Below are 20,410 nucleotides of genomic sequence, written 5' to 3' on the forward strand. Positions count from 1 at the left end.
TGACCGAGATCAATAAAGATCATTTAGACTTGGAAGATGAATCCAAATAAGGTCAAAATGTGGAAAGTAGGATTGGTTCAGAAGTACGTAAGGTGCGGTGATAAGACTTACTTGAGCAATTGTTGAAGAATTGGATGATAACCAATTTAAGAAGACTTACCTAAAATTAGGAATTTAATAATTTGGCTCCAACCCATCCTTAAAAAATTACAAGGTTTCACATTTTTACTCTTCTACCAATTAATAGCCCATAATTGAGCTCTATTAACTTAAAATTTTCAAATTAATTATTCAAAGTAAAAAAGGTTTAAATACTTAAAAGATTGTATTTAAAAATATCAAATTTATGCTCTGAATTTAAATTTATTTAAATTTAAGAGAAATTCATTTATATTATATTTTATTAAATTTACACAAATTTTAATATAGACACCAAATTTAATTTAAAAATAAAATATAAAATGATCTTTTAACTAAAAACTTAAAGTAAGGAGCTCTTTCTATTTTTATTTTCTCCTGTCATTTTGTTTTAACGAGTTGTCAACTTTGACCTTGCCTACTTAGCTGACCATCAGACCACGTGTAAATTGCCGACCCACAACTCATTAAAAGAAGACGCCCAAATTTCACGAACATCACCCATTATATAGAACAGATAAACTGTAATCCAAACTTTTCTTCCACTTTCTGGAATCTGCATTCTGGCTTCTGTAATTCTTATCATCTCTCTCTCTCTCTGTGAAGATGCCCTTCTGTGAGGTCGGTGGAGATGGAGGTGCGAGCAATGGGTTCAAAATTTTCTACAAAACATATGGTCACGGGCCGACCAAAGTTCTTCTCATCATTGGTGACATACCCATTTGCTGCTGTTCATTGTTTTCTGGATTGTTTTGATTTTCAGTTTCTGGGTCGTTGATGGTTTCTCGATCAATGGTCAGGTTTGGCTGGGACCCATGATTCGTGGGGTCCTCAAATTAAGGGACTAACGGGGACGGAGACTCCCAACGACGATGATTTCACGGTCGTTGATCGGAAACCAGGGGGTGATGGAGGCAATGGGCTTGTTGAGGTCTGCGCATTTGATAATCGTGGAATGGGTCGGAGCTCGGTGCCCACCAGAAAATCGGAATATACGTGAGTTTCGTCGTTTAATTTATTTAGTTTAACTTTGTTCTAAATTTTCTGTAGTTTGCTTTCTTTTTTTTTTTTTTTTCTTTTTTGAAAAAAAAAAAAAGTTTTGTAGGAGGCAGTTTGGGTTTCGTTTTTCTTTCTGTGACATTTTCAATGAAACAAAATTGTTAAATATTTTTCTTTGGTAGTATTAGCTCAGCTTCAGTTTGGTTGCCGGGAAATTGAGGTGAAAAAAAGAATTGAATCTTATGCTATATATGGTCGTCTAATTCTGAAATATAGTGAGAACTCAAATGCGAGCTCTAGTATCTATATGCCCAATCAGTGTAGTTTTTTATTGCTTGAAGTTCTGAATGTTATTTCTTTCCTACGTTGCCCTTGCCACAAAGGGAGCATTTTTATATCTCTTGTACCTAAGTTGCATTTCCAATTATATTGAAGTTTTCACTTATATCTTGTGATTGCTGGATGCAGAACAAAAATTATGGCGAAAGATGCAATTGCTCTATTGGATCATCTGGGTTGGAAAAAAGCCCACGTTTTTGGACATTCAATGGGTGAGACCATGATCCAGAAAAGTTTAATGTAGTCGATGAGTAAATTGTATTACACCAATCCTAGTCAAAGAAAGATATCCCAAGGAGTTGCCAATTTGCCTTCATATTTAAATATTATTTTAGTTGCAATGAAAAGCGAACATGTTGGCTGTTTGGGATCAAAGATTTAGCTTTGAGTTGATGGAACAAAAGTAGGGCCCCTTGGAAGGAGAAGTAGATAATTTATGCTTCTTCTTTTTTTTCCCACTCACAAACCCCTCTGAATTCAATTATTATAGATTTACGGTTATGATTGAACATGTAAGGATTTTATTAGTTCGGTGACCATATCAATCCTCCTTCTATGATTTGATAGAATTGAAGACTGTAAGCTTTATTCGCTCTTACTTCAAGCAAATTTTTTTGCCGTATTTTCTTTTGAGCCAACTCTTCGGCTGATTTTGTTTTGTTACCATTGATACAGGAGCTATGATAGCTTCCAAATTGGCAGCTATGGTTCCCAATAGAGTTCTTTCTCTGGCTTTGTTAAATGTAACTGGTGGAGGCTTTCAATGTTTTCCAAAGGTATTATCTGTATTCAGCAGATAGATTTTGCAACATTTACAATGTTATTGATTGTTCAACTAAATGTAAGCTATGAGTTCTTTGTGCATAGCATTAGTATCTTCCATTCATCTGGCACAAAAATAATGTTCATCTTGTATTCATCTGTTGTGCTCATACTTGATTTGAGTAGTAAATTTACTTCCACTCTGGAAGTTGCTTTGGTGAATAGATTTTGGATGATGCTACCTACTCTTTCTATTATTTACACATTTTAACAATCTGTTGATGACAAAATAATGAGGGTCTTTGTCCAGAACAAAATAAATGATGTGCAACATTATTTCATAATTTGTTGCCATGGTAATATGCATGGGAAATTTGCTTTTAGCGGGCGAAGTGTCAATTAAACCCAAGGAAGAAATGTTATAATTAGACACTCATTTATGTGTCTCTGGTACCTGTGCTGCTTTATTGGGCATGGATTTGGTGATAAAATGCAAAAAGTTCAAAATAATGGGAAAAAAATAAAACAATATGAAGTTTTAAAAAATTATCCTGTCAACATATTGACATTCCATGTTAAAACACTTATGTCAATAAATATGTGAATGTTGAATTATTTATTGTGCATACCATCCAAAGAGGGTGCCTCCCCTGGAGAGGCCTAATTGCATAGGCCTAGTTAATATCTTTTGAATACCTACTAGACTTTTGAACATCTCTTGGAAAATTTCCATCTAAGTTTGTACCTTCAAAAAGGATGTTCATAGTTTGATGCCCTCCTCTCTTTTCAGCATAAGCTTCTTTGGGCAATCATCAGTCAGCAGGAGGTTAATCTGAAGAGAGTTAAATAAATTATTGCACCCAAAGCTTTTTTGTTGTCGTCTTCAAGTTATTATAAGAGATGCTCCCAAGTGCCAAGTCCTGTAAACGCAAGGTCGTTTTTTAAATCTGTATTCAAAACTAGGAAAAAAAACACACACCTACAAATAAGTTAGGATGCTTGACCCCTCAATGCCTCAAAAAGACTCCTTTTCTGGGTGATTTTGTTGAATCTGAAAAAAGAATGAGAATCAACTACGTAGCGCTTAAATCAGAGAAAAAATGCATACAGTGAGCTATGAGTTGTGAAAATGGACATGAATTTTATAAAATGACAGATTTGAGGTGTTTCAGGCGCTCTTTGGGGCGATGCCTGAAGGGGCTGAGAATGAACTACTGAGCTAAAGGGTTTTAGGTCCTTGAAGGGGAGTCTGGACTGTGGAACCATAGAGAGATGAAAGGGATAACCTGGAGAATTTGTTGGATAGGTTGGGGTTTATCGAGTCTTACTGGAAGGAATGAGGGCTCTTTTTAACCCCTAGGACTTGTGAGCAGGGAAAAAAAAGTCATAGAACAAGTTGCTGGTTGCGGTTTATGTTCTTCTAGTCAGTGTTTTTGGGAAGCTGTTTTGTTGTTGTTAAAACTTGATATACATTGTTTATTCCAACATGGTATTTGACCTAGTTACCAGGAGGTCCTGGGTTCTAGTCTTGTTGTCCACATTTATTATGTGGTGTTGAAAAAATTATTATATTCCCTATAGTGGGTGTTATTTATTAGTTGTTTATCTCTCTTTAAGCTGTCGGGCTACACATGTGGGGGAGTGTTAAAGCTTGATATACATTGTTGGTCCACAATCTAAAAGCTTAAGCTTTTAGGTAAAGTGGTATTCTAACGATTTTCATTGGCTCTTATAGTAAGAAGATGGGAGTGTTTAGAATTAAAAACAGCTTTATGGGTTTTGATTCCTATATTGGAGTGCGACTTGCATAATATCCTATAATGGGTGTTATTTATTTATTGTTTATCTCTCTACAAGCTATTGGGATGCACGTGCATGGGAGTGTTATAACTTGATTTGCATTGTTGACCCACAACCTAAAAGCTTAAGCTTTTAGGTAAAGTGGTATTCTAACAATTGGTATTGACTCTTATGGTAAGAAATGGGGGTGTTAGTGTGACTTGCATGATATCCTTTTTTCAAATGTACAATTACTTGGTTTGTTGTGGGTCGTAGGTCCACACTACTCAGATTGATAGGTTCTTATTTGCTACAAATAGGGGGCAAATAGGGGGGAAAGATTTTCCTAGTTTGACTTGGGGGATGCTCCCTAAAGTGGTACCCAACAAACTGAAGTCCTCTCTTAACAGAATGACTGGTGTGTTGGTGTATACAATTTCTCAAGCCTAGAGAGCTTTTATTGGGCTTTTCAGATTTTAAATGCAGCTTCAGTGGCAGAAAAAGAAGGGAGGGAGGGGGGGGGGGGTAGGAGGCTTATAATTGTTTTTGTTGGGTTTTTCTTGATAAGGTTTTAAAGAGAGGGGGTTTTGGGATAAGATGGAGTAAGTGGATTACGGGGTGTTTCTATTCTTCATGTTTCTCTCCCCCCTCCCCCCCCTCTCTTCCTCTTTTCTCTTTTTTTGGGTTATTGTGAATGGAAAGCATAAATCTGGTTTAAAGCTTCTAGGGGTCTTTCGATAATGGGGTCTTTCTCTATTTTTTTTTGTTTTTTCCTCTCTCATGATTGGTGCGTTGAGTAAGGAATGGATTTGGGCTTATTTAAGGGGGGTTAGGGTTGGTTTTGAGGATTCATATATCTCGCTTTGTTGGATGATATGGCCAGTTCCCTTAATGTGTTAACTATCTTGCAGATTTTTGATGACTTGTTGTTTTTGAGATTGTTTTATTCAAGAGTGAGGTGGTTTGCGTTAATGTGAACTCAGGGGTTCTTTCTTACAATTCTAGGTTCGAAGGTGCCCTGAACTGGCCTATTACGTAAGTTTTCTCATCTTCATTTTGAGAATCCATAAATGGGCGCTCATGTTTAGGAGATTAGATGGATAGAGGGGACTTTTGCTAGGGGTCAGATTACTCTCGTTCAGGCTTGCCTTTCCTTTTTCCTGCTGTATTACTTGTTCCTTAAATAGGATTTTGTGAAGGTGCCTTCTAAGTTGGGGAAATTGATGAGATGCTTTTGAGGGTGGGGAATAAGAGTAGAGAGAGGGTGGTTTGATTCTCGTTAACTTGTCCCAAAAACATTTCCTCTTGAGGAAACAGTTACAGCAGTTTTCATTTGATTCCCTTTAGCGCAATTTAGTCTATCAACAAAATGGGTGGGATGCTTAAGTTGGATTAAATTGTGCTTGCGCAAGCCCTTGAAAATTTTTCATACATATCCTCTTTTTGTTTGTCTAGCTTTCATAATGATCTGGAGTTTGACTTCTTTTTAACTTTCTGGAGCATAGAGTTGTGAAACATTCGTTTGTGAGGAGTCTGAATGAGAGGGAGACAAATTATCTAGTCCTTCTTGTTGAATGTGCTAGGTTCTTTCATTCTTCTATGGGGACAAACAAAATGAGTTGGGCATAGGATGCTTCTGGGACTTCTCTTGAAGGCCTTTTTTCATTATTTTGACTTATGTTCCTACTGCATTTCCTTATACCTTAATTTTATTTGTAAAATTAAGGTTCCTAAAAAAAAAGTAAAAGGGCTTCAGTCCTTAATAAAATCAACACTAATGAAGGTCAAGTAAAGAACTTTCTCCTGATGTTTGTGTGCTTTGTTATAAAGAAGCAAGACGTGTTCTCAATTAAAAATTAAAAAAAAAAAAACAAATTGTCCCCTTTTCATGAGTATATGGAATAATCTGCCCCATTTTTATTGGGTTTGTCTATCTCCTTGAATAGACCATATCTCCTTCATTTTAGGGGTGTTGAGAATAAAAAATGAGAGCAAGGATCTTTGGAGGTGCACAAGTTTTGCAATTATTTGGTGCATTTGGTTGAAGTGTAATGCTAGAATCTTTGAGATATTGGTACTCCTAGTTTGGTGTAGAGTAAGCTAGGCTTTCTTTTATTGCATCGATGGTTTGCAAATGGTTTATTTTATAGGGGTCTCTGTCACTGCTTTGCAACAAAACTAGAGTGCTTTGTTCATTAGGCTTTGTATTATTGTAAGTTTCTTTTCTTCTTTTTTGGCTTTCTTGTTAGCTTGAAGGAAACATTGCCCCTCCCTTTGTATCTTTCTTCTTTCTCTCAATCAATTTCTGTCATTAGTTTTTTTTTTTTTTTTCAAAAAACAAGGACAGATTTCGGGTGTTTATATTAGATACAAAAATTCTTTTGACCTACAAAAATGACTCCCTATTATTGTTCGTGTATGTCCTACTTGGTATATGTTTGTTTATAGCTTTATTTGTACATGTGTGTATATAATATGAGGAACTCTCCTTATATTGGCCATTTTATGGACAATGTATTGCATGTTCCAATGTTCCATACACAAGGCCGATAGTTTAAACTAACTATACAGGAAATAACTTCAAACATGAATCACATAAAATGGAAACATGGCATACTTGTTGATATGCATACTTTGAAAGTCAACATTACTTAGCCTCATTTGTAAGTGCCCAATCAAGTGTCATATTTGCTTGTATCAAACTAGAGGCCAACTTGTTAACAATCATTGGTAAAGAGGTCAGACATTAGGCATGTCAACTAGAGCAGACCGTTTTATTAATCAATTGATACGATTGTCAACTCCGCCTGTGATGCAGTTAATGTCCTAATCTTTTCACACAAAGTTGGTCTCAAGCCCGGGTAAAGGAAGAGGGTTGCATTAGGTAGCTGATAGCCAGCGTAAAATTTGTAAGATCACTATGATGTGAATCCTTACCGAATATTTGCTGAGGTGTCCCCTACGAGCGACACATTGCACTTATATCACCTGGGTGTAGCGAAAAGTAGGCGAGGGTGGGTTAGGTCGTTGCCCCGAAGTGACACAACGTGTCGGCGCTCAGGTACCTTGTCAAATATTGCGAGGTTTCTCACATCATTCTGGACGTGGGCGGGTAAAGAAGTTAGTTCAGGAGACTAGAAGTAGATTAGCAACTTGAAATATAAGGACACTTATGGGTAATAGCACGGAAATTATGGACACAATGATTAGAAGAAAAATTAATATAATATGCCTTCAAGAAACTAAGTGGGTGGGTGAGAAAGTTAGAAAAATTGAGAAATCGTGATTTAAACTTTGGTACACTGGAAAAGAAAAACATAAGAATGAGATAGAAAATATTGTAGACAAAAACTTGAAAATGGTGTTGTAGATGTAAATAGATTAGGGGATAGAACTATAAAAATCAAAATATTCTTACGCCAAGAGATAATAAATATCATTAGTATTTATGCTCCTCAAGTAGGCTTATCAGAATATCTTAAGAGACAATTTTGGTAAGATATGAATAGTATTATATAAAGCATATCAGGGACTGAGAAAATATTCGTAGGAGCATATCTGAATGGACACATTGTAAGAGATAATAAAGGTTATGAGAGGATACAAGGAGGATATGGATATGAAGACAAAAATGAGCCTGGAGAGATGATCTTAGACTTCACAATGTCATACAATTTTATTACAATGAATATTTGCTTTAAAAAGAGAGAAGAACACTCAATAGCATTCAAAAGTGGACAAAATAAAAATCAAATAGATTTTTTCCTAACTAGGAGGGTAGATCGTTATTCATGTAAAGATTGTAAAGTTATCCTAGGTGAAAGCTTAACCACACAACATAGATTTTTAGTGTTAGATATATGTATAAAAAAATGGAAGAGAAAGGATAAAATAAATCAGTGTAAGAGAACCAGATGGTGGAACCTAAAGGGAGAAAATATAATAAAAGTTAAAGACAAAATGATCAAAGATAATGATTGGACTATAGAGGATGGTGTTGACACAAACACTCTATGTTAGTGAAGCTAAATATAGATCATTTAATAATTTGTATGATACATTAGATAAAAAAAAAAGGGGGAAAGTGATATATTTAAACTTACTAGAGTTAGAGAAAGAAAAAATAAGGACTTAGGTAATGTAAAATATATCAAAAGTAAGGATGATATTGTCTTGGTTAAGGAAGAAGACATAAAAGAAAGATGACGAAGTTACTTTAGTAAGCTATTTAATGAAAACCAAATAGAAGGCTTAAACTTAAAATTGACAAATGAGGAAAAGACTAAATATAAGATTTATTCGCAAGATTAGAGCTAACGAAGTTAAGTTTGCACTAAAAAATATGAAAAATGGAAAATTTATAGGACTGGATAACATTCCAATTCAAGTTTGGAAATGCTTAGGTGATAATGGAATTATATGCTTAACTAATTTATTTAACATAATTATAAAAATTAAGAAAATTTCAGATGAATGGAGGAAAAACACTTTAATACCTATATCCAAAAATAAAAGAGATATTCAAAATTGTAATAACTATCGTGAAATTAAACGTATGAGCCATACGATGAAACTATGGGAAAGGGTAGTTGAACAAAGGTTAAGGTTAGAAACAAAGGTCTCAGAAAATCAATTTGTTTTTATACCTGGGAGATTTACCACAAGAAATGCATTAATTAACAATTTGAAAATACTAACTTGTTAGGAAAATATTTTATTTTGATAATATTAGTTATTTGATATTTATGTTCTATATTTTTCAACTTCAACCTTCTTTTAGTTATTTTATATTTGTATTGTTCGAATGTCTTATGTGTCTAATAGACTAATGGAGTGTATAATATTTTGTTTTATTAATTAATTTAGCACACATAAGAATTTATCACACATTAGAAAAATGAGAAGCATAAATATGCGCACAGAAGTAATTTTTCTATCAATGGTGGCTTAAACCAAATTTAAACTTCTTGTCTTTTCCAAATAACTTAGTTGAACTAAAGGATCCAAAATACACTAAAACTCTTTCTAAGAAGAGCTAAAAACCTGAAACATGCAAGTATGCTAATATGCACAAGGTTGTGCGTGCTTGAAAAAAATTCACAGTCGTTACACCCGCTTCCCGTTATGTTACATTTGCTACTCCCATTTCCCGTTACACCCGTTACCGTTACGTTACGCTACCTGCTACCATGATTTAAAACCATGGTACCTTGAGAAGTTCTATGGTGGGTTTTAGAAAAAAGAGTGTATGTAGTTGGTATACTATTTTCATTAAGAATATGTACGATGGAGTAATGACTAGTGTAAAGACTATAGGTGGAGAGACTAGAGAATTTCCTATTACAATAGGTGTACATCAAGGATCTACTTTGAGTTTTATCTTTTTGCTTGAGTGTTGGATCAATTGACTGGGAGTATCCAAAAAGAGGTTTCATGCTGTATCTTGTTTGCAGATGATATTGATGTAATGCATAGAGTTAAAGCAAATTGGGTAAAATGGAGAAGTGCTTCAAGTGTGCTTTGTGACCGTAGAATACCCTTAAAATTAAAAGGAAAGCTTTGTAGGACGGCTATAAGACCAGCTATGCTATATAGATCAGAATGTTGGGTAACTAAGAAACAACATATCCCAAAAGTGTAAGTTGTCGAGATAAGAATGCGTAGATGCGTGAATGGTATAATATCATTAAAAAATGAACATATTTGTAGTAAGTTAGGCATAACTTCTGTAGAAGATAAGATAAGGGAGGGGCAATTTAGATGGTTTGGGCACTTGCAATGTAGGCCGCATAGTGTGCTAGTAAAGAGGAGTGAGTTAGTTATTGTGAGGGGTAGTAAAAAGGGTAGGGGTAGACCTAAAATAACTAGAAATGAGATAGTAAAGATTTAATAGCCTTGAATTTGTTGAAAGAAATTGTCCATGATCGCATAAATTGGTGGAAAAGAATTCATTTAGCCGACTCCACCTAGTGGGACTTGAGGCATGGTTTTGTTGTTGTTATTATTGTAGTTGATACGATAGTCATTCCTGTGTACACAAATATAGGTAGTTAATAGAAGAAGGGGATCAAAGTAACATTATTAACATATATGAGGCAAGTCCGTGTCTAACATATATTGAAGATGTTAATCACAGTATTAGATGTATGGTAGTCATGGAAATATGTATCTGTCAAAATTCATTATGACAATTATATAGGAGTTAGTCAAAAGACTCAAAACAAATTGTAATTTTGATGGTTAATCATGTTTTTTGACCGGGAATCCCTCCTAAATATTGTCGATTTCACTTTGACGGAAAGTCGATGGTGGTCTAAGGTTTGTTCTGCAGATGGAATTTACGAGATGAAATAGAATAATTTTTTTAACTGTGACAGTCCAGTTGTACCTATTCCCAGATTAATAGTCAAGTAACGGCTTCTTGCAGCTTGAAAGACGAACTATATCCATTGCAATTCGTTTCTTAAGGGCGAAGACTCCTGAGCAGAGGGCAGCTGTGGACTTGGACACACACTACACAAAGGTCAAATAACATTCATTTTGTCTATTTTTTGGGTAAACTATAATTGTTTGCAGATTATCAAAGAGGAGCTGCCAATAAAGTAATTTTTGGGAAGAATCTCTCTCTCTCTCTCTCTCTCTCTGCCTTTTCTTGTTATTGGGACAAGAGGGGGTGGAGGGGGATTGATGATTTCTCTATTGAAAAAGAAGGGATACTTCTAAAAGAATTTCAAAAAGTTTTAACAGTGAATCATTCAGGGTGGGCTAAGCTGAAGAAAATCTATTCATGAGAACAGAATATTGTGTCTGCTCTAAAAGTTTTTGTAAGCTGGTTATCTGTAAAATAATTTTTGTATATATATATATATATATCTGTGTGTGTGTGTGTGTAACTAAGTGTAGTAAAAGCTCTTATTCCCATGCCCCCATCCCCACAAAAAAATATATTAAAAGTTATATATAGAAAGGAGCATATTGTTCCATTACGTTATAGCTCAAAACAACTCATAAGGATTTCAGGTTTTATGTGCAGGAATATCTTGAGGAATATGTTGGAGCTGACACAAGGAGAACAATTCTACATCATGTAAGGATTACCAAAACTAACCCTGCATCATGACCACATTTATAGGTTAATTCTGGTAAACTGAACTTCAAAATAATTTTTTGTTAGCCTTCACTTTTGGTGGACTATTTGCGTTTCTGGCTGTCTTCTTGGTAGATAGATGTAGAATCACTGTAACAGTGACATAGTAATTGTCATAATTGAAAAGGAAGGGGAGACTGATTTATTTTTGTAGCCAAGCTTTAGGATATGGTCATTATGTGCTTCTGAATCAACTTCTTTTTTTCCATATTACTGTAACTAAAATCCATCTTTTGTAGGAATATGTGAAAGGTATATCTACAACTGGGATGCAGTCTAGTTGTGGTTTTGATGGTCAAATTAATGCATGCTGGACGCATAAAATGACAAATACAGAACTTGAATTGATTCGTTCAGCTGGATTTCTCATATCAATTATTCATGGCAGGTGGGCAGTCATTGCTCAGAATGTTACTCCTTGTTACAGCCCTTTTGAGAAAATTATAATTTATGGAACACCTGAAAGAATCTCTTTTTTTTTTTTTGGACTATATAGGTATGATGTCATTGCGCAAATATATTATGCAAGGAAACTTGCTGAGAAGTTGTATCCCTCTTCCAGAATGATAGACCTTCATGGAGGGCATCTAGTGAGTCATGAGAGGACAGAAGAGGTAATTGCTTGGTTAGTTTTTAGAGTTTGAGTGATAAACTAGGCCATGAGATTCTTGGTGTACTGAAAAAAACTGTAATAAAAGAATGTATCTCTGGGTATTATGCAGAATTAGGGCATTAATTGGGAAAATATCATGAAAATTTTGGGAAAGTTTTGAGATTGAATGTGGGAAAAGGCATGCAAACTTTGAAATGTTATATAGGACAAGATCTCGATTTATGCCGAAGTTTGCTAAGAATTTTGGAATCCATAAAGATGTCATCTGGATTTTGCAGAATATTTATTTTTCATTGACGTCTGAACATGAAGCCGGTGGTAACACTGGTGAAGTGGAAACTCATTATTTGGCATATAAAATATGAGAGAAGCTCTCATCACAACTAGATTGGAGTTCTCATACTACATTGAAGTACTCGACCATTCAGCTCCCCCATGGCTCCCACCTATGATCCCACAGAAACATCCATTAGTATTATATTAACTATATGATATATGTTCATTTTATAAAATCCTAATTTCTTTAAAATTTTCAATGTTCTCTCTTCTATTGTGCAACTAGGTTTTTGTAACATTTGAATCAAAGCAAGCATTGGGTAGATAAACACAACACAATGGGATCTCTAAATTGATCTAACTGCAAAATTTTTCAGGTTAATCAAGCTCTTTATGAGTTGATCAAGGCTTCAGAAATGAAGATCAGCCCAAGTGAGTGGACAAATTTGCCAATGGAAAGTTCTGGTATGTGGCAAATATCCTTCTTTTTTGTTATTCTCCTGTGAATTTGTCATTTCCCCCATCAGAATCACTCCTTGAAAACCAAAGATTCAATATTCTATGATGGATTTCTAACCAAAAGAAAAAACTACTGCTGTTGAAAGGAACTATATTTCTGAGAATGCGAACAGAGAGACCAACATTACGACTACATACCCCTTTCATTCACTTATTCTTGTTTGGCACTAATTTTAAATTATAAATTGTTAATCTCTAATCTACTTATATTTCATTGAGTAGGGACACAAATGTCACTACTCAGCAGATCAAATGCCGATGGAGGCTTCATGTTGAGCACCGTGGAGAAGCTACGTCTTTGCCTAGTATACCTTTTTGGTCTCTTGGTGTTGGTATACGAGTACATACGAAGAGCTTTGAGAAGTCTAAAACCAGTTAGAGTTGGGTCTACCCTTACATAGGCCGATTTTCTCTGAATTTTCATTTTTTTATTGGTAAGCCCATTTCTAATTTTTTTTACATGACATTCTATTGCTTTCTATCCCAAAATACACCTGCAGGAAAGGAAGGAGAAGCCCAACAGCCTACCTCTGTTCTTTTTGCAGGGTCTCGTGTATTAATTTCTGAGCCCACGATTTGCCTCATACTATAACTGCTGGGTATCAGCTAGACGAAAACCCCCTAGACAGGTGAACCAGCCTCTTGGACGTTCTTGTATGCAACAACAAAAGGGGATTGGAAACACTAATGCAGGTTTTTCTGCATCGAAGGGAAAATTCAGCGGGAATAGCTAGCATCCTACCCTAACATTAACTTGTCACTGCATATGCTAACAGCTATGAGAGAGTATAGTATATTTGTGCTGCTCACACCTTTGGAATTTTATTGATATCTGTTGTGAGGCATACTTTTCCCCTGTTAAGAATATTTATGTGATTGAAATTCACGGCTTATGAATACTCGATATACCTATCTGAATTCAAACGAGTCCCCACAGCCCAATCGTTAACAGAAAGCACCAGTTGAATTTATGAAACTGAGGTAAAAGCCAGCCAAAAAAGTTATTGTGAGAAGAACCTGAGCTTATGGTAGATGGGTGTTCTGGATTTGGACAGTTCCAAATAAAACAAGTAGACTCGAGGAGAGTTTACAACGTAATGTGTGCGCTTTTCTATGTTACTCTGTTTTCACCAATCTCTCAATTATAGTGCAGATTAGCATTTCTAGTTTCTAACACGGCAGAATTCTCAGGCACTGTAACCACAGAAGTATTGCAGAGAGATAGAGCGAGAGAGAGAAAATGAGAGAGAGCTTGCCTGGTGTTTCCCTGAGAGTTGAACATCCATTGAAGTGTTCACAAGGCAGAGAGAGAGAGAGAGAGAGAGAGAGAGAGAGAGATTCTGAATGGTGTGAATAATATTCCATTGGAACAAGGAAAGAGTAAATGCAAAAGGGGAACCCACATGAAAATAATATACTCCTAGAAAGAATATGCCAACGTATGAGTTTGGGCTGCACTGGTACGCCAAGCAAACGGTCTTTGGCTCTGCTTCTGTCATGTCTTGATTGGATCAACTTCGAGGTTATGATAGGGAGAGTTCTTCCAATTGAATCAAAAGGAAGGTGCCAGCTTACTTAAAAAGTATATAATAATAATTAAAGGTTTTAATCTCATTTTCAAAATGGGAAAACTTTTGAAATAACTAAATAATATTTAATCTACTTTTTATTTTTTATATTTGTTAATGTCTTTGTTTATGCGCATATTTTGACCATTCAAACGTAAGAAAAATGGTTCAAGAAAAAATTAAAAATTATATTTCTTAAGAAAAAAAACGTCTTGGACATGATTAGGGAATTATGAACCATTAATTAACCAGGCCTTAGATAGTAACTCTAGTAATTTGATTAGAAGTGCTCCATATTCATATTGACTAAATGCCCTATCCAAGTCAAGGGGTCTTATCTTGAAAAGTCTTGACAAATGATGATTGAGACGAGATTCGGCATTTTAGAATGAAATGTTGGATTCCATTTCGGTTGTAGGTTGTAACCATCTCACTATTAAGGATATGATAGAAAGAAATAATAGAAAAAGGTTCCAATATAAAGATCTTGTGTAGTGTGTAGATCAATTCTATAGCACCATTGATAAGCATTCCTTGAGTAGAGACTAAAAGAAATGAAGTTTTTTTTTTATGAAAAAATATTTAAATTAAAATAAAATGAAAACAATTGTAGCGTAGTTGGTGAAATAAATAAGGGAATAAACCCAAATGACTTTCCAATAATTGGTCGTAGCACAAAACCAACTATTGGAAAGTTAGTTTTAGTTCAATTTGATTCCAATTTGATTCCCTGCCACTCCGTCTTGTCAATGTAGGCAAAACTGACTTTTAGAAAGTCAGTTTTTACAATGAAACCGACTTTCCAAAAGTTGATTATGTTTTCCATGTATGTATATATGTACTCTAATTTTTTCTGAAAAATATTACCCTCAAATTTATGTTCTAATTTTGTTCCTATATTTTTATCTGTTTTGGATTTATTGAGAAATACAAAAATTAAAAAATATTTTGAAAGGGTTTAAAGGAAATTACAAAAATGAGTTAATTTTTTTTTTATAATATTTATAGGAAATAGAAAAATAATAATAAACAATTTTGACACTATTTGTTTATGCAAATAATTTTTAATTCTTTAAATAATTACAAAAAATGGCACCTTACTTTTAATTTTCTATTTTTTTCTTTCTCACTAGTTAAACTACAAAAAGAGAATGGATATTATGTTTATAAGTAAGGAAAACACGTCAAAACAACTATTTTTAATCCAACAAAGAGGTGATAATTTCTAGCCGTTGTTAAAAATAAATACTACTTTTTCACAACTTTCAAGTTTAATAGAGTGAACTTTCTTAAAAGATAAACTAATTTAATCCAATTAAAAGAACAACACAACAATTGTTTATAGAGAGTCTTGTAATATTACTTTGCATAAATATATATATATATATATATATATATATGTGTGTGTGTGTGTGTGTGTGTGTGTGTGTGTGTGAAAGGTATGAAATAATGATGTTGATCTGACATGGGACCATTAATAATTTCTTATTAATGTTGAATAGGCTTTTCAAAGGATTATTAGTCCAAAAGTATACCATTTGTTGTCTTTCGAGTATCTTAAACAACACGTTGCCGCCTTGAATTCCTGTTTACTCCCAGTAAATCCTCTTATTTCAATTATCCAAAGTTTTGATGACAAACAATATTAGTCTGCAATGTTTTGTTATTGTATGTTTATATCCCTAAGTATATATATAGGTTTGTTGAATGCTAACTAGTTTTCATCTGATCCATCCACCTCATTTATCCCGCCTTCTATAAATTGTCTTTTTCCATTCACGGTCACATTTAATGTCAGGTCGCATCGGTTCGACCTTGTATGCCACCCTCTCGTTCATTACAATTGATTGAACCATTTGAAAGTGATATGGACAGAGTTGCACATGAACTTTAGTCACGCCTATACTCAATTGATGGTCATGGTTCGTCATGAAAATTGAGTCCGACTTTGAATCCATGCAAAATTGTCTTCTTAGGTGCAAGCTCCATTGACAAAAATTCTAATTGAAACAACGTATGTGGCACATCATTCTAACCCAAAGTCGTTGTCACTTGTGAAAGGTGATCGCACAGTCTATTCGTCTCAACGGTATTGAATTTATTATAAAATTGATAATGATGAAAAAGTCTCCCTCTGCACGGTTGAATCTCCACCCATACTCCTACTTCGAATTATGCATTTAACAAATTTCGGCTATGTACATATCAAAACAAAAACTTTTGAGTCCAATGTGATTATCACATTTGAATCATATTATCGACACATGTCTTCTTCCACCACCTCCTCATTACGGATATCTCAAAATCAATTTTAATGTGTAGTCATTCTCATCAATGTTTAATCCTTCATATATTTTTCATTTGAAACTTTCTAACTTCATCATCCTTCTGACTCGAATCACGCTCGTTAACCTAGTACTATACTCAATACCATTTGATCAATGTATAATTTTACCATCAATGTATGATAAAATCGTAATTTTGTTAGTCGACAAACTTGACATCATTCTAAATTTTCAATACCAAATCTTAATCACTTCTCAATTCTACGTAATAGATTATTCTATTTATTGATCACTATCCTATTAATAAATATATTCTTACTCTAATAACCATTACTATAAATTCTTCTCTTTTAAATCACACTTAACTTTTCAGTTTACAAACACTATTTAACTACCACTATAACTAAATTCTAATCATTAATAACTAAGTGCTAAAATAACTACTTTTTCTTCTAATATATTCAAATCATTTAATATGTAAATAAATATTACTCGCTAATACTATTTTATAAAATAAACAGTAAATAACTATTGCCAAAACACCTTTTTTTTTTTCTTTCAAAGAAGGGTGACACCTTCATTTATTTATTGATAAATCCTCACTTTTTGTGGAGGAATACCGTGGTTACAAAACAATCAAGGGGAGAAACAAAAGACAAAACATTAAAGGGCTCTCAAAAATAACACCAACATCCAGCCAAAACAGAATTATAAGTCCAAACAAAACAAAATAAAATAAGGATCTACAAAACAAATCTCACGCAACAAGTCATGAGGCCACTATTTAATATAATATTAATAATATTAACTATGTTTTATGTAGCTGAAATCAATAATTTTAACTCTATAATTTGTAAACAAATTATGATATTTAAATTTTCAACTAAACTAATGTAAATATTTTTCTCAGAAAAATTAAAAAATTAATGACAACATACAAATTATTTCAATTTAAAAAAAAAATTCCCACATAACAACTAATTTTTCAACTCAATATATTTTACTTAATGACTAATTCCAAAGCAAATTTTTATTATTCTAAATTTCAACTAAACTAATGTAGTAATTGCAACTTAAGAATTATTTTTTCCTAAAATTATTTTTTTTTTTAGAAAAAATTAATATAAATTACTTCTTTAACAAAATATTGGTGCTATTAAAAAATTTTGAACAAATAAGAACTTTTATTCAAAACAGTATCTCAACAATATTATTCTTATCTACTTCAAATCAACATTCTTTCTAATAAAATTTTCACAAATAATTATTTTCAAGTCATTTAAAACTATTATTTTCAGAATAACATATTATTAAGGTTGAAAAAAATAATTTCACGTGTAAGAAAATAATACAAAATTACAACACCATAATAAATATTAAAACAAATCTTATGTCATGTACATAAATCTTAATCTCACAAAAATACATTAATATAAATACATTACAATCATAAAAATACCTCAATCACAATGAAACTAATGTAAAAAATCAACGTACAAACTCCAAATGTTCATTTCTACTACAACATTAAACACAAAAGTTGAGAAAATTTCAACTTCGATAGTATAAAGGAGAGGATTTTTTTAGGATTAATTGATTGAATGGATATTTGTACGGGTGATCCTCCTTCCTCTCAATGACAACATTCACTAACAACGTGCTCACTGATTGTTGAAAAAGAGTCGTTGGATGAGCAAAATGGGGACGGAGGACGCAGCTTTGCTAGAGGGAGGCCGAAGGAGGGAGGGAGAAGGAAGGAAGAGGGAGAATGCACGAGGAAAAAGAAAGGACTACGGGAGGATTTAAAAGCAAAATCGACTTTTCAAAAGTTGGTTTTGTTGATATCGAGGCAACGACACTAACACACGCTCAGAGATAATGAATGGTCATTTGACTATTTCAATTTTTATTTTATTTTTAACTAGAACAGACTTTTGAAAAGTCGGTTCTACCTACCACAAAAAGACTCGACACAAATTCGGTGGTAAGGAATCAAATTGAGCTAAAACTGACTTCTTAATAGTTGGTTTTGTGCTGAAACTAACTATTGGAAAGTCGATTAGATTTATTTCCATATTTATTTCACCAACTAACCTACAATTATATTTATTTTATTTTAATTTAACTATTTTTGTAAAAAAAAACTCAAAAGAAATGTATAACCAATGTTTCGGTAGATTCAATCTTGGTTTTCAATTATAACTTCCACACCTATTTATTTATTTGGGAGCATTTTCGGATAATCATGAATGATTTATTTATATTTTTGAATAATCATGAATGATTTATTTATAATAAGTCACATAATAATTTGTTAACTTTGTTGTATTCCCAAAAGGAGAGGGGGTGAATTAGAATTTTAAAAATTAATCCCTAGGTTCAACTAATCTAGTAATAGTATTACTCAACCTAAGGTCAATCTATGCAATCCCAAATGCGCAGATAAATGTAATATGTGGAAATTCAAATCATACGCATCATTTACACAATAACATACATGTGCAGTAATATAAAGTACAGAAATGTAAATAAACAAATGATATGTTATCGGAATTCGGTCAACTGTGTCTGTGTCCCCGCCTCAAACTCGCAAGCCCAAGGATTCCACTAATGGCTCACTTAACGGGTGGAACGACACTGATTACAATCAGGTCAATTAGCACAAAATTGACCTCAATCTTTATAAATTCTCCTTGCGGGGCGGAGAAAACCCTAGGTCAAATTCACAGGGCTGACCCCAACCTGATCCTTCCGGGTTAGATTAAACCCCCTCAGGCCACACCTGGAAATACAACAATATTTTTCACAATCAAATGGTACAGTGATTATGCTTTCATGTAAAGCAGATATTTACCCCAATATGCACAGTATACTTAATCAATCACACATCAACAATGTAGATAAATGTAAGTTCAGTGATGTGCATTTTTGTACAAATCATACTCAATAAGTTATGATCGCTAATATGCTCAAGAGTGTTCTAATCAAGCTATTTTTTTGAAACAATATATACCAAATCTCAATAATAATCTAAGTTTTAAAGATGTTAATCAAATATTCAAACTAATTCAAAATATTTTCTTTCAATGTAATGAGCATAGGAGTAGTTTGAAAAATATTATAGCTTATAAAAATATTTGCACAACCAAAAGCAAAACTATTGGACACTTGCAATAACAATGCAAATATCCTAAACTTACTAGGTTATCCCAACACAAGATTTATAGTATGAAAATTTGTGAGATAAACCTAAGCTAAACTCTCCAAAATATACTCTCACAATACTAAAATGTATCAAGGGAATAGAAATTTGAGAGTATTTGGACAAAAAGAGTATTTTCAAAAGAGAAGATTTTTGGCTAATTATTTGGTTAATCTCACCCTAATCCTCACAAATAAACCTATATTTATAGGCAAGGGCAAAAATATGATGGTTTGGGACCCACTGGGTACTATTAGAAAAGTTTAAAAAATGTTTAAACATAATTAACCCAAGATAACATGTATTTATCTCAGTTAAAAACTTTTTAACTCAGCGAGGTTCAAGTGGTTGAACCTTGGTTCGGTCGCCCGAATAGACACAGTTATAAAAGGTTTTTAAATAATTTCGGTCGCTCGAGTTAAAGTTTGGTGGCCCAAATTAAAGTAAGAAACATTTCTTCATAAATTTGGGTGCGCGGTTATAGGTTTGGTGGCCCGAATCCCTATGTTCGGTCGCCCGGAGGTCTTTTTGAACTAAAATGTTCGGGTGCCCAGGTTGGTGAAAAGCACTCTGAGATGGGTTCGGTTGCCCGAAACCTAGTCAATTCGCTGACTTCTTAGTTGTTTGGGCGCCCAAGGTGTTTTGAATACTTGGGGTTCGGTCGCCTGACCTCTTACATATTTTCAATTAAGTCCAATTTTTTTTTAATTAATTCCCTTGATTATGTAAGTGATATGGGGACTTATTCTCTATTAGTTGATTTGCTAATTACATACCTACACA

General features: G+C 33.6%; 1 protein-coding gene across 4 annotated transcripts; it reads left to right on the top strand.

Annotated features, from left to right (window-relative positions):
- Window positions 1–589: 589 nt before the first annotated feature.
- Window positions 590–13,496, top strand: LOC131146168 (uncharacterized). 4 transcript variants are annotated; one of them, XM_058095544.1, is made up of 11 exons: window positions 590–847; window positions 939–1,134; window positions 1,606–1,688; window positions 2,152–2,252; window positions 10,445–10,540; window positions 11,051–11,104; window positions 11,404–11,552; window positions 11,661–11,778; window positions 12,431–12,518; window positions 12,795–13,006; window positions 13,118–13,496. In XM_058095544.1, exons 1-10 carry the CDS (start codon window positions 745–747, stop codon window positions 12,971–12,973), a joined length of 1,167 nt encoding a protein of 388 aa, XP_057951527.1. In that variant the 5' UTR covers window positions 590–744; the 3' UTR covers window positions 12,974–13,006; window positions 13,118–13,496. The 4 variants fall into 4 exon arrangements, with proteins under 4 accessions (XP_057951527.1, XP_057951526.1, XP_057951524.1 ...); XM_058095543.1 differs by having other exon boundaries at window positions 12,795–12,952; window positions 13,073–13,496; XM_058095541.1 differs by having other exon boundaries at window positions 600–847; window positions 11,404–11,778; window positions 12,795–12,952; window positions 13,073–13,496.
- The last annotated feature ends 6,914 nt before the right edge of the window (window positions 13,497–20,410 follow it).

The sequence above is a fragment of the Malania oleifera genome, chromosome 13, assembly GCF_029873635.1.
Source record: "Malania oleifera isolate guangnan ecotype guangnan chromosome 13, ASM2987363v1, whole genome shotgun sequence".
In the NCBI taxonomy this organism is placed as follows: domain Eukaryota; kingdom Viridiplantae; phylum Streptophyta; class Magnoliopsida; order Santalales; family Ximeniaceae; genus Malania; species Malania oleifera.